General features: G+C 35.2%; 1 protein-coding gene across 1 annotated transcript in view; it reads left to right on the top strand.

Moving 5' to 3' along the window:
* The window catches only part of SEMA5A (semaphorin 5A), a 627,229-nt gene that overhangs the window by 175,485 nt on the left and 437,420 nt on the right, over positions 1-14,324 (top strand). The window contains 1 exon segment of the mRNA XM_021004419.2: positions 10,319-10,519. Within this exon segment, the coding sequence (XP_020860078.1) occupies positions 10,336-10,519 (184 nt within the window). The 5' untranslated portion in view covers positions 10,319-10,335.

Here is a 14,324-nt window from a genome sequence, read left to right as displayed (position 1 = left end):
ATTCAGAGAGGTTCTTCATCAGATTGGCTGTAGACCTGAAGTTTATCATCTATAGCAACCCTTGAAGGCTCTCAGCTGGGTCAGTGAGAGTTTATCATCTGTGTGGGGAGTCCCCACATTCACAAAATCTTAGATCTTCAAAATATTGAAGCAAATATGTTCATAAGTGTGTTCACACAATGAAGTCATTTAAGTGAAATGGTAAAAAGGAAATTGGAAAAAAATGTTTTCTATTTTTTTAATTGACTTATCAAACTTTTCTAAACAACCAATATTTTAAGTGAATACTTATAGAAGTGAGCTGCTGCATGCATGTATTTCAAAGAGATTCAATCTATGCTGATTCTCAGCTTATTTGATGATATCCTATTTAACAACATTATTAACCTATTTTAGGGAAAACTTACCTGATGGGCTCTGATTTTCAGGCCAAGTGAGCTAAATAGTTTTGCTATTCTTGTGGTGCACAATTAATACTATTTTGCCAGGAGTTTTGAGGATAGCTTTCCCACAAGACCTATGTAAGATATAATATATCTGACAAAGACCAAAACCCCTCTATGCTTTAGATGTCTTCATCAGTTGCTGTGGCCAAACTATTCATCACCTGGTAGCCATCCTTTTTCATTTATTTATTTATTTTATTCTTAAGAAAGAAAACAAACATTTCTATAACATAGAAAAAAAAGATGATTGTACACGAAACTACAAATCTATTATGTACAACTTGCTATTATTTTTAAACATCTGGTAAAGTTATCATGTAACTTTCTTTTGGGGATAGTAGTTGTTCAGTTGTTGTTCAGTCATTTCAGTAGTGTCCAGTTTTTTTGTGGCCTCATTTGGGATTTTCTTGGCAGAGATACTGGTGTGGTTTGACATTTCCTTCTTCAGTTCATTTTACAATGAGGAAACTGAGGCAAAGACGGAGAAATGACTTGCCCAAGGTCACATAGCTAGCAAGTGTCTGAGATCAGATTTTAACCCAGGAAGATGGGTTACCTTACCTAGCTGCTTGATGCATAGTAGCTAGCATTTATATACTTTTTAATATTTGCGAAGCACTTTATGTGTTTCTGCTTGTCCTCAGAAGGCCATCCAACAGATTTTCTTCTTGATTTCTTTCCCTCTTGGTAGTACCTGCTGCTAATAAGCTCCATTGTCAGGGCCTCTGAGAACCAAAGGTCCCTTCTGCCAGTGTTCTACTTTGAAAAAACTATGATTATAGTTATTTAATTTTGACTCTTGTTTTCAAATAGTCTCCTTAATATCAACTGGAAATGGAATAAGTGTTTGTCAGTTGAGACCAATTCAAATACTATGACTCCAATTTGTTTCTATTAAACTTAACAACATCAGAATTAATAACCTGGAGTTACCAGATAGTATGTAGTATATCTTACAATATAGCTGAGAAATATCTTGGATAGCTGTTAAGAGAGCAAGGGATGGAGGATAGTGTGCTGGACTGGGATTCAGGAAACCATGTACTTATGTCCTACTTCAGATACTTATTGGATTTGTATGACGTGAGGCAAATCATTCAATCACTCTTGGTTTCAATTTCCTTATTTGTAAAATGAGAAAATCGGATTTGATAATATTTAAACTCTAAATCTATATTTGGGAATCTTGAACACCACGCCCAACAGATTATGGATCCATATAAAAACACCTTAGTTTCTTTTTATAATTTATTATAAAGTGAATTATCTAAATACAAATTCCCTTCTACTTAAAGTACTCTTTATTTACTTCAACTACTTCATTTTTTCTTTTGTTTTGATTGCCTGGGAGCATTATATTGATTGTTACATACCTGTTCTGTTTTTAGACAATGATCACATCCATTTTCAGCCTTCTTCCCAGACTAAAGTTATCTTACCTTTTAATCTACCTGTCATTAGTTGGACAATTTAATGAAATTCAGTTAAAAGCAAAACAAAACTCAAATAAGTTAGGGATTTTTGTAACTGGCCCAAATTGCCAAAGATCATAGGAGGTTCCAGCTGCTCCATCTGTAGATGATATATTTAGGGCAGAAGAACAACTGTGGAAATTATTAAAAATACAAATGTTAACATGGGAAAAAGGGCAAAGTAGTTTATGTGAATTAGCATGATTTTCCTCCATTTAGATAACATAAGTAAGTTCTACAGTATTTCATAATATCCTAGGATCACAGATTCATTGCTGTGAACATCCTTGGAGTCCAAAGAGGCTAGCCTTCTCATTTTACATGTAAGAAAACTGAGGCACATTGAAGTTAAATGATTTTACCAGGGCCACTCAGCTGGGGAAGTGCCCTATCTATTTGTTACTTCCCATTCTTTCAACTTGCTTGAGATCTGGGCTATCCCTTATTATCTAAATCCCATTAGATTCCTTGCATTCACAAAGATAATTCACCTCCTGGTTAATAAGGCTGTTCATGGCAATCCCAGAAATGTTTATTTTAATTAAAAAACAAATACCATTTGGGAGCTCATATAAATAGTAATTTATGCACTCAGAGAATCACTTAAAATTTGATTATTTTGTTTTTATGATATCAGGTTTTTTTTACCTTGAGAGATGCTTCTCTAGATAAATCCTTTAGAAATTGCCAATACAGTTACTTCCCCTGGAAGTTTCTATTAGTTAAGTTTTTTTTCTCTTAGAAACAGTTATTTCATTGGCTTAGCTAACAAAAAGTATACTTAATGAACTATCATTTCATTTAAAAACTTGCTGACAAATATAATGAATATTGCCTTTGTATGAATAATAATTTCATATAATGGACCTCATTTATTTTAATGCCCCTCTGCCCCCAGGCAAACTGAATTAAAACACATGAATGAGGGCAAAAATGTAATAACAAACTCTAAATAATTCTAAATTTGAATAATTCTAGAGAGACTGATATAATGTCATTGGAGTGGAACTATTATTGAAGTATATATAATAATTTAATGTATGCTTTTCCTCATTTTAGACAATGAGGTCATTTTAATAGATATAAAATTTAACTTGTTAGGTTTTAGATATGATGAAAATCTACAGATGGCAGAACTTGCTCCATATTCAAGCTCATATTCAATAAAGTGGGATCTGGCTGAGCTACAGTAGTCAAAGACTGTCACAATTTTAAAGTTTTTTTTTTATTAATGTTTTACTCATTTATTATAGCCACTCCCCTCCCCACCCTGGGCCAAAGCTTGTCAATCAGGTTACATGGATCAAAATATTATAAAAATCATACGGTCAAGAGACTACCACAGGTACAAAGTTATTTGAGTTACTGGTAGAAGACAGCTAAAAATGACAAATTCATTTTTACCTTATTTCTGAAAAGTTTGTGTGTGTGACTTTGTGTCTGAATTTATGTGTGTGTAGGGATGTGTGAATGTGTGTCTCTGTGTGAATTTTTTTCCAAAGGGTTGAGAAAATAAATCTCTTGTACCTGTGGTTTTTCCATGAAAGGGTATCATCCTAACTTTATTGCTTTGTTGATTATTTCTATAGATATTTTCTGTTCACTCTCTGAAAAGCATGTTTGATATCGCTAGAGGATGGGGTTGGATATGATCATCAGAAGGATATTACTTTGATTCAAGTGCCTGTACTTCAGTTAAGGGAAGGGAAAAGAGGACATTTATATGAACGTGAAATAAAACTTTCCATGACCCTCCATCAGAAGGGGAAAAGTTCTATTAGAATTCTTATTTCCAACTTTTGCCTTCCTTGTCTATCAGTAAAAGAGAAGAAACACTTTTTAGTCTGCATCCGTTTGTAGGCACTATTAAAAAGAGTCCCAAACCAATATCATTTCTGTTGGTGACTAGTATGGTATATTGCACTTAATTAAATTCTACTTTTGGAGGGAGATGGTCACTACTAACTTTTAAAAAATATTTCCCCAAATTTTTGAAACAACTTACACATTTTGGATTTTTATTCTGCCCTGTAGCTAAAGTTAAAATGGTTCATCTTTTGTGCCATATGTTTGTTCTGATGTGTAACAGACCCTCTACTTGGAAGGAAAATAATTCATTTTAACTTTCTTTTTATTCCTTTATTTCTCCTTTTCATCTTTTTCTTTTCCCCTCATATTGTTTCTAGCTTGTCTTGTTTCTGTATTCTCATCTGCTCAGTCTTGAAGCAGAAGAGAAGGTAGCAACGGATGGTCAGAGGAATATGAGGGTTTATAAAGGGAAATCTTTCTGTTCCTCCTCCATTTAAAAAAAATCCACTTAGAGAGGGATGACAAACTATTTAAGTAATAGATATTCTAAATCCTTTTCCAATCATCTCTTTCCTTTATGATTCTCATTACTCCTTGGATATAGGTCAGCATTACTAATGTGCTGCAGGCTGTGTGAGGCCATCATACATTCCTTCATGGGTAACCTGCAACTTTGGTCTGTCAAATACTGTTGTATTCCAAGATCTTTAATCACTCAACATCATTAAGGGAAAGAATATGTGTTTTCAAAAGAAAGATATAAAGGAAAGTGAAATAATATTACAATGCAATCTGTTATTAAATATCAAGAGAATGGTGGAGACAGTAGATGGTATCTAAATAAGAGGAGAGAGAAGTGAGATACATTGGAGGAAAATAGTGTCTGAAGTCCTAAGTCTCAAGTTCTACATCTATGCTGTATGCAGTACATGTTATATTCAACACCTGTGTTGTGCTCAGCAGTCAGAAAAGACTTCATAGAGAAGGGCAATTTAATTTGGCCCTTGAAGGAATCAGTTGGGCTTGTTTAAGTAGAGAAGAAGAAATTCCAGTCAGGGATATAGAATAAGCCTTAAGTGATGGGTTTAATAATGATCAATGGCCTCTTTAGAAGGCAAAGGTTAGACTGAGCAGGCTGGTATAGGAGGCTAGTATTGAATAACATGGTGAAAAAAAAGGTGTTTTCAGAGAAGTATTTGGCCTTCTTGCTGCCCTTCATCTGTGCCACTTGAATTACATTTCTTCTTCTCTGCAATGCAGAATACCCAGTTTCCTTTAAACTAAGCTCAAGCACCAAATTCTTTATGAAGCCTCTCTTGCACCCCTCAGGTTTCTAATTCTTTCTCCCTTTAAATTACACTGTTTATGTTGTTATATATTTTGAATGTATCCATAAAATTATAGACTTAGACCTACAAGGAACCCTAGGGGCCATTAAGTCTCAACTCCTGCTTTTGCAGATGAAGAAAGTGAGACATAGGAATTGTGTGACTTGCCCCTGTAATCTTTTCCTCTAGACCAGTGGTGGGGAACCTGAGGCCTCAAGGCTGTATGTGGTCTTCTAAGTCCTCGGGTGTGACCCTTTGACTGAGTTCAAGTTTCACAGAACAAATCCTTTCATTAAGGGGATTTGTTCCATGAAGTTTGGATTCTAGTCAAAGGGCCACACTTGAGGACCTAGAAGGCCACATGTGGCCTTAGGTTCCTCACTCCTGCTCTAGATTGTAAGCACTTTAGAGTCAGCAACTATTTCTTTTTTTTTCTTTGCATCTCTAGCACCTAGCACAGAACCTTTACTTCAGCAGTCACTAAATATACATATTCTTCTTATTTTTTTAATGACCATGAGATCAGTATTATCCTGATTGAACTAGTATGCAAATTTAGATCTGATGGGTCTGTTCCGAAGTTATTGCTAGAAATGTTCTTTAGTATCCCTTTGGATGCATATGTAGAAATGATATTTTAAATATGAACTTCTATGACTTCTGAATGCAAATGTTTCCATTCAGAAAAAAAAAATCAGAAACAAAATATCCTACTGGTTTCACAGTCCACACCTATATCTGTCTATAGGTACTTCTGTCCTGACCACCAAACTGCATTATATTATACTATTGAGATATCCAAATCTTATTGGAGCTTCTGGTTTAGAAAATCTTTTCCTTGGTGAGCTTGCAGAATTTGACCTTTTACAGTTCTTCTTGGCCAAAGAGCTGTAAGAAAAGTTCTGGAAATAATATGTGGTGGGTAAGTTTCTCAACAGGGCCTCTTCTGTGACCCTATTCCATGGAACAGCTTGATGTAATCCAGTATTCCTTCATAAGGGAAAAATAATTGACCCATTTCTTCAGACTTTCTAGAGCATATTTGATTCTAGATCATCCTGTCTTATTATACAGTGCATTCATTATAGTTTTACTATATAGATAGATATGCAGCTATATCTTTTTATCTTCAGAGGGAAATGGGAAAAAACAAATGAGAGAAATGATTATTTCTCTCTCATTTTAATAGCCCATTTTTAAAATTGGAGAGATCCCAGATTTTCCTCTCCTGTCCTATTTCCTTGTCCACTTTCTCAACAGACTGAGCTGATGGAATATAGGATTAACATTCTCCTCATTCTGCGTATTGCTACTCCAACCAACTGACTCAGTCTTGTGTTGGGGATATGGATTCTTTTCTGAGTATAGGAATAGTTTCTCTGGTCAAGAGTGACATGATGGTCACTTTTAGCCCCTCATTGGAGTGAACTCACTTTTTTTTTTGTGAAGTCCGTCTCTCATTAATTATTAATTGCCACCCTCAAGAACACTCTTCTTTCAAAAAGCATATGAGCCATGAGCCTGCCTCCAATATTATCTTTGGTAGTCAAGATCATTTATTAAAAATGCTGGCATTATGGGGCAGCTAGGTGGCGCAGTGGATAGAGCACCGGCCTTGAAATCAGGAGGACCTGAGTTCAAATGTGGCCTCAGACCAAACACTTGACACTTACTAGCTGTGTGACCCTGGGCAAGTCACTTAACCCCAGTTGCCTAAAACAAAAAACAAAATGCTGGCATTATTAGTAAAATGACTAATTACAAAATTAAGTCTCTTGAATTTTGTAATGTTATATGAGCATTTATTAAGCTCCTAGTATGTACCAGTCTCTGGGTTAAAAACTTTTTACAAATAAGACATTTAATTTTTACAACAGGTCTGTCAGGTGAGTGCTTTTATGGTCCCTAATTAACAATTAAATAACCTGAGACTGAGGTTTAGCAACTTGCCCAGGGTCACATAGCTTAAGTATCTGACACTGAGTTTGAACTTAGGTCTTTCTGGTTCCAGGCCCAACTCTTTACCCACTGCCACATAGCTGTATAGCTCACTTCTTGTCCAAAAGTAGTGTATTAGTTGAGTTCTGCTTCATTTAACTAATTAGTAATTATTTCTCATTACGTAAGTGGGACTTCTTGTATAACTTTCTATTTTTTTAATTTCTTTTTTCACCTAACAATGATTTCATCCCCTGAATACTAATTATTTTCTGTTCTTGAAGGACTGTTCAGTTACAATGGGAGTGTGAATGGTAAATGTTATTTATTGCACAAACATTTTAAAGAGATGTACTTATTTGTATTCTGCTTACACATTCCACAGAAGAAAATTCTAATGAAGGCTTTAGATTTAGAAATGGCTGCTGGAATGTTTATATTTCTGAGGCAATAGTTTGGATTCAATGCTGATGTAATAGGCCCTCACTTTGGGTGAAAAATCACTTGTTTAGCATTCAATTACTCCAAATATTTTTAATTAACTGGGCAATGAAATTGGAGCAATATTTATTTGGCTGGGATTTCCCCCCCCCCCATTAAAGGATGTATTTGTCTTCTTTTTTTTCCTTAAGGCAGCACACAGTTATAAGTAATGTGATTTTAACTTTTTGGAAATTGAATTTCAGCTAAAGTAAAGTGATGTCAATTTCACAGGGTGATCTGCTTAATTAGATTGGGAATGATCTTGGTAGCTGTGATAGAGTGGTTAATTCTTTCAGGAGAGGAGTCATGTTGACTCATAAATATGCTGAATCAGGAGAGGGTAGACTTGTAATGTCTTGGGAGCTAAAGAACTATTTGTTGAAGGGGAACCCTTTCGGGGCTATAAGAATTATATTCTCCAAAGAATGACTAGATTCATCATATCTTTCCCTTTTTTTTTTTCAGTGAAGGTGGTTTGTGCTGCCTTAATTGTAAGACATAGTGAAGCATGTTGCTGAATTATAAACCCTTAAAAAAACTCTGTCAAACATGTAAATCGAGACAGCGTAACTAATTTTTATCATAATAATAACTATCAAAATAAATAATATCATAATAAATAATAATAATATAATATAATAATAATAATAATAATAACCAAAGCACACCACATTTTAAGGTTTGTAGTATGCTTTGCACGCTGATATAATTTCATTCACATAGGTCAGTGCTATTATTCTCATTATACAGAGGAAGAAACAGCTAGTACATGAGTAAGGAAATATTTGAACTCGAGTCTCTCCAAACTTGTAGTCCCAGTACTCTAGTATGTCACATTGAATACTCAAACTGCATATTATCACTACTAAAGTTCATTATCCTTATGAGGTATTTCTATCGCTAACTTGGTCGGTATCACACACACTTATCACACACACCTCCATATATGTGTGTGTGTGTGTGTGTGTGTGTGTGTGTGTGTGTGTGATAATGTATGTGCATACATACATACATATGCAGGTATGTGTGTATATATGCACATATATATATTTCCCTATTAGTTTCTTTTCAAAGTCCCAGGTAAATGTTCACCTGACTATTTCTATTGCTTTTTATCTTTATGTCAGGCATAATATTGGTCATTTCTTACAAACTGAATGATACTCCCTCTCATGACATTAATGCTATCTAATAAGAAGTTTAATATGTGTCATTTGTATGTTTGGTGCATAAGCACATGCCCAGATGTGTAGAGCAGAGGGAGGTACCATGTTAACTATAGGTTGCTTGTTTCGAGTCATACTGAGAAGACAAGAATTACTTCATTTATCTATCTCGGACTATGGAGTGTTGCTCAAGGAGGTCCAGTATAGTACCATAGGGCTTATTCCTTTATTTTCATTGGTCTTCAGAGGTAGCTGTGAAGACATTCCATCAACTACTGCAATTCCACAATCCTTCTGAGGCTTAAATTCTTAATAGAGTTGCTTGAGGGTCATGGGAGGCTAAATGATTTGACCAGAATCAATTAACCAGAGTGTGTCAGAGGTGGGATTTAAACACAGGTCACTTTGACCCATGGACTTACCATGGAACCTGGGAATTATCATCATTGATTAATTCTGGTAGGTCACTCCTTTAAGCTGCCCTTGACCCAGAACTGAGTCACTGAGTAAAGTCATTTGGGCCCTGAAAATGATCTGTCCCATAGCAGAATTTGATTGTATCTAGATTATAGACGTTGGAAATTTTATTAGATTTTTTAAAAAAAGACAGTCTGATGAAACTGATTAAACTTTCTGATGGATGTCTTTAACTTTTAGGTTATCTAAATTCCAACTTTCATCAGGGTTGAGACAGATCCTTTTTAACCCATGTCACTATTTTTGTGATGGATTCTATGGAGGCCTCTGGCTACAAAATACTTAATACATTTCAATTATAATAATAGAGTGGAATTTGCATAGTGCTTTAGAGTTTGTAATGCACTTTAGGTATGTTATTTTATTTGGTACTCACAACAACCCTGTGAGTTAGGTGCTGTTATTATCCCCATTTTGCAAGTCAGGAAACTGAGTCTCAGGGAGGTTAGGATAGAGGGAAGTTAAATGATTTGTGAAGGTCACACAGGTAGAGTTTGAGGCAGGATTCAGACTTCCTGATTCTAGTTCCTGTACTCTATCCCCTGTATCACCTAGCTGCTCCTAGAAAAAAAGGGAGTGGGGAATTCTGTCACCTGTGTCCATATTGTGGCTCCTTTTAGAGGGTTTCAGCATAAAAATGGAATAGTTGCTCCTTATCATATGTGAGTATCCTCTTTCAGTCCTGGTACCTCCTTAAAAAGGCTTATAAATAGTTATTTTACCAGTATAATTTCAGGATGCTTTTAGAGAATGTCCATATTGTATCTTGGAGTTTCCCATTCCTGGAATTTTCTTCCTCCTCATTTCTGACTCCTGCATTTCTATAGTACTGTGTGTCAAGCTAGTGCCTGACTTCACAAGTATTTGTAAGCACTTTACAAGTATTATCTTATTTGATAAAACAACCATGGCAGGTAGATGCTGTTATTATAGTCATTTTATTAATGTGTCATGTGAGAGTGTAGATACCTTCCAACTTTAATTCCTATAAATCTGTAGTTTTGAAATACAGAGTTAGCATATGACCTAGAACATCAATATAGAAACAGGCACATTCTGCAGACTTTCTCCCTTTTTTAGAAATCATAATATTGAAACTGATGATTTGGATATTTCTATCTGACCACCCACCACGCAGCTGGATCTTATTGTTTTGTTTCCTTTTTTATAATCCGTCTTTTTTCTGTTGTATTTTTCAGGCACTTCCCACAGATGAATGGAAGAACAGTTTCCAATTAAAAGAAAAGTGACCAGTAACAAGGACCTCATGATCACCATGGAGGGAACCTACTTCATCATGTGGCTGGTTACAAGTCTGGGATTGTTGGGAGTCATACAGCCAATGACAGCAGATGATACTCAGTGTCAGAGAGCTGAACACCCAGTTATCACCTATAAAGGTGAGGAAGCAAGCATGTGATAGCAAAAAAGCATTTTTTTTCTTCTTTCTATGATATGAATATGACTTTTAAAGGGGATATAAACTTAAAAATGAAAACTAGTTCTCTCTTCTTAGAAACTTAATTTCAAAACCTGCTTCGATTACAAATGAAAATGTCATTCTTATCCCCTTCATCTAAGAGCTATCCAGAGCAGGAACCTACCATTTGTTGGAATAAATGGTTCTTATTCAATAATGAGGCATAGCATTTTGAGAGGAAACCCTAGTCCCTACCCTATTGAGCACTTGCTAGTTTTTCCATATTCTTTTCTTTTCTTTTATTGTATATGTCATGAGCCCTCCACTCCGGAATTTAAAAAAAGTGACACTGAAGCTAAAAATAAATCTTGTTTTGATATTTCTCAGCATGTAGCCTTATCACAAAGCCAAATCCTATGTACGTGTATCACGGCAACCTATGCCACTGGGGCAGATGCCTGTCTTTGCTGACTTCAGTGATTTTCAGACAATTGCAGCATGTTGGCAGCCCCTTAAATCTGTCATGCTAATAGTTGAGCAAGGGCCTGCTTTCACCTGTTTGGGAGCTCTTACAGGACACAAGTAGTGAGGAACATTGATAAGGGAGAAATAGAGTACTTAGCTGAACTGACTCTCTCCACAAACTTTTTTTTTCAGTCTGCATATTACTTTCATTGTTATTGTTGAGTCATTTCAGTCATTTCTGGCTCTTTTTGACACCATTTGGGGTTTTCTTTGCATAGATAGTGGAGTGGTCTCTCATTCCTTCTCTGGCTCATTTTACAGATGAAGAAACTGAAGCAAAGAGGGTTAAGTGATTTGCTCAGTGTCTGAGTCTGGGTATGGACTCATGTTGAGTATTCCTGATTCCAAACCTAGTACTAGCTCTATCTATGCCACCTAGCTGCCCTACTTTCCCCTTATGCCTACCCCCTAATAATTACAAATTCTAAGCATAGGTGGTATTTTGCATAACTGATTATATCTGAAATTTTGTGTGGTTCAAGTGACATTAGCATAAATGTAGGCACATATCTTCAAGATTTTATTCAAGTTATCTTGCTTCAGAAAAGGTGCTGGCCTTTTTATTTATTTTTTGGAATAGGACTAGGATTCACAAATGCTGGTTCCTGTCTAGCAGAATTCATTGACCAACAAAGTCTAAGAGTCTGCTTTATTTATAAGGCTACTCTCTAGATATACCTTGATTCCTGGATATTTATTCTGTATTGTGCACTGGTTGCTAACGTACCCTGACACATCATGGATTCACACTTTGGTCCTATCCCTGTCTTCACTTGATGTCAGTTCCAATAAAAAGGAAAAAAAAAGTAGTGACCCTTTGAAGCAACACATTTCACAACAGGCTTACTGAGTCTCATAGTCATGTCTAAAATTAGTTTTAAATGTTTAATGTCTACTTAGGGCAATGATGCCATATTTGGCCTTTGTTTGTTTATTGATTAAAGTTTACCCAGCATGCTAGCTATTTAAAGAGAGATCTGGTTATAGAAAGGAGGTTATAAGGAGATAATTTTCAAAGATTTGCTTTGGAAAAACAACAGCCTTATCCTGTTCATTCTAAACTGACAATTTTCATTCTTACTCAGCTAACTCTTACTACAAAAAACAATTTTGAGAACTTTTAGAAGTATGACTCTTTTAAAAGTATGAGTTTTGTACTCCCTTCCCCATTGCTTTTTTTGTATTTAAAGGACTTTGAATGCCGTAAGACTCCCTATCATCTTCTTGTACTGCTCAACATTTTTAGGAATAATGAAACACTTGCAAAAGTTCTTGTAAACCTGTCAGCATTGCTCTAAGCCAATGATTATACCTGACGTAATTTTTTGGTGACCTTCTACCATTCCTGTACCATATTTTGTCTATTTTTTTTCACCCACTCCCTTTTGCTCTTTGTATCTCTTCATTCAGGCCTCCACTCCCCTCCTGCTCCTTGCCTAGATTTCGTACTTTCATTGGCTACTTCAAGTATTGTTTAGAGTAGACCATTTGTACCACTCAGGAGCTAAGCAGTCTAGCTTCTACTCCCAAAATGCAAAGCAACAGAAAACTTAAGTGTTGAGGGGGAGATTTGGTTCCACTCAGCCACCACCAAAGTCCTTTGATGCAATCACTGAAGCTAATGGGTTGATAACAAAATATAACAAGGTGTTATGTTTAGGAAGAGAACAATTTACATACTATTATTCCATTATCTATTGTGTTCTCTCTGATAGAATTGGAAAGGAAGCAGTTGCATTAGCGTTAAGTGCTCTGTATCTGGCTATATAGTTACTTCAAATTCACTCACTCTTCTCACTCTTCCCACTGATGCTATGTTTGTAGGAGAGTATGCTCCAGAGTTGAAGGGGTGGAAAGGATGCTATTTTGATGCTATTGTTCCTTCTTCCTATGTCATAATCATGGAGACTTTTGCTTTGAGGTAATCTACTGGCTGACTATTAAGGGCAAACTCACTGGTGAGGGGTGGGTGGGCTAGTGAGCTATAATTTTCTGAGTGTGTAAATCTGATAGTAGTCACCCCTTCCAGACCTATCCCACCTCCTTTCCCCTCAATCTGCAAGCCTGTGACTCCTGAGGTTGCCACAGTGGAAGATTAAGATAAATGTATTAGAATAAAATTGAAAAGACATCATCAGTCATTTATTTATTTTTTGTCTAGCTCTATTATATTGTAATTTCCAATAGTATACTTCAAAGCTTAGGACAATTTATATTTAAATGCCCTATCACCTATTAAGAATAATGATTTAAGAATCCTGTCTGTGCAATCATTTTTCTCAAGTATTCTACTGTTCTTATCATTTCTCTGTTCATCCTGGACTAAATGTTTAAATAGATTATATAATAGCTTCTGGGATTACATGATGGAGGCTGATGTTATCAAAAGGAGGTGAAAACCTATTTCTCCTAAAAGTATTTTTGAATAAAAAAATAAATTTTACTTTTGCATTTTAATGTTAGAATAATGGTTTTATACAATTGCAATCTATCTATAGATAATTGTGTAGGGCAATTTTATACATGCATGTTTGGAGCACATTTCTTTAAGATTCTAAAGCTTGTCAAACATACTGAATATATCCCCAACTATGCCAGAACGATATATGTCAGTTTTAAGCGGATTACTTTGGGGGAGAGGTATCAAAAACACATAGATATATACTGTAATTTGAATCATTTGCCCTCATGCAATCTCATAACTTGATAGAATTATCTTACTAATTTTCATGGCAATACTACCATAAGGAAAATGATTGGATTCATTACAGTTATGAAGACTAAGATATGGCTGTTTTCAGAAAGCAAACAAACAGAGTTGGAGAGTTGTGACTAGAATGTGTTCCTTCAGACTTGAGTTAAGAATCCCTGCTATTTCTGTGGATAAAGAATTTTCTTCACACTTTTTTTTACTTAAAAAAAATTGGAAAACCATGTTTTGTCTAGATAATTTTTCAAAACTTCATAGTAGTTAAATAAAGATTTGTGAGTTAATATACCTGTTAGAGGATAACAGAGCTAAGAACACCTATTCATTGTTCATTTGATGGATTTGTTCTCAATTCCTTGTTTTGAAAAACAAATGCAACCATTTTATGGCCTTATTGATTTTTAAAAGATGAAAGGACAGAGAATCCTTGTATGCCAATATATAAGTTAAAAAAAAAAGATTGATGACTCTCTGAGTCAAGTGAGAGTGATTTATTGAATTTTTTAAAATTATCAATACTTTTGTTATTACTCTTCAACTTTGATGTTAC

The sequence above is a fragment of the Phascolarctos cinereus genome, unplaced genomic scaffold (assembly GCF_003287225.1).
Source record: "Phascolarctos cinereus isolate Bilbo 61053 unplaced genomic scaffold, phaCin_HiC Scaffold_4;HRSCAF=312, whole genome shotgun sequence".
Classification (NCBI taxonomy): Eukaryota; Metazoa; Chordata; class Mammalia; order Diprotodontia; family Phascolarctidae; genus Phascolarctos; species Phascolarctos cinereus.
Note: the sequence above shows the minus strand (reverse complement) of the source record. Positions and strands in the feature narration are given on the sequence as shown.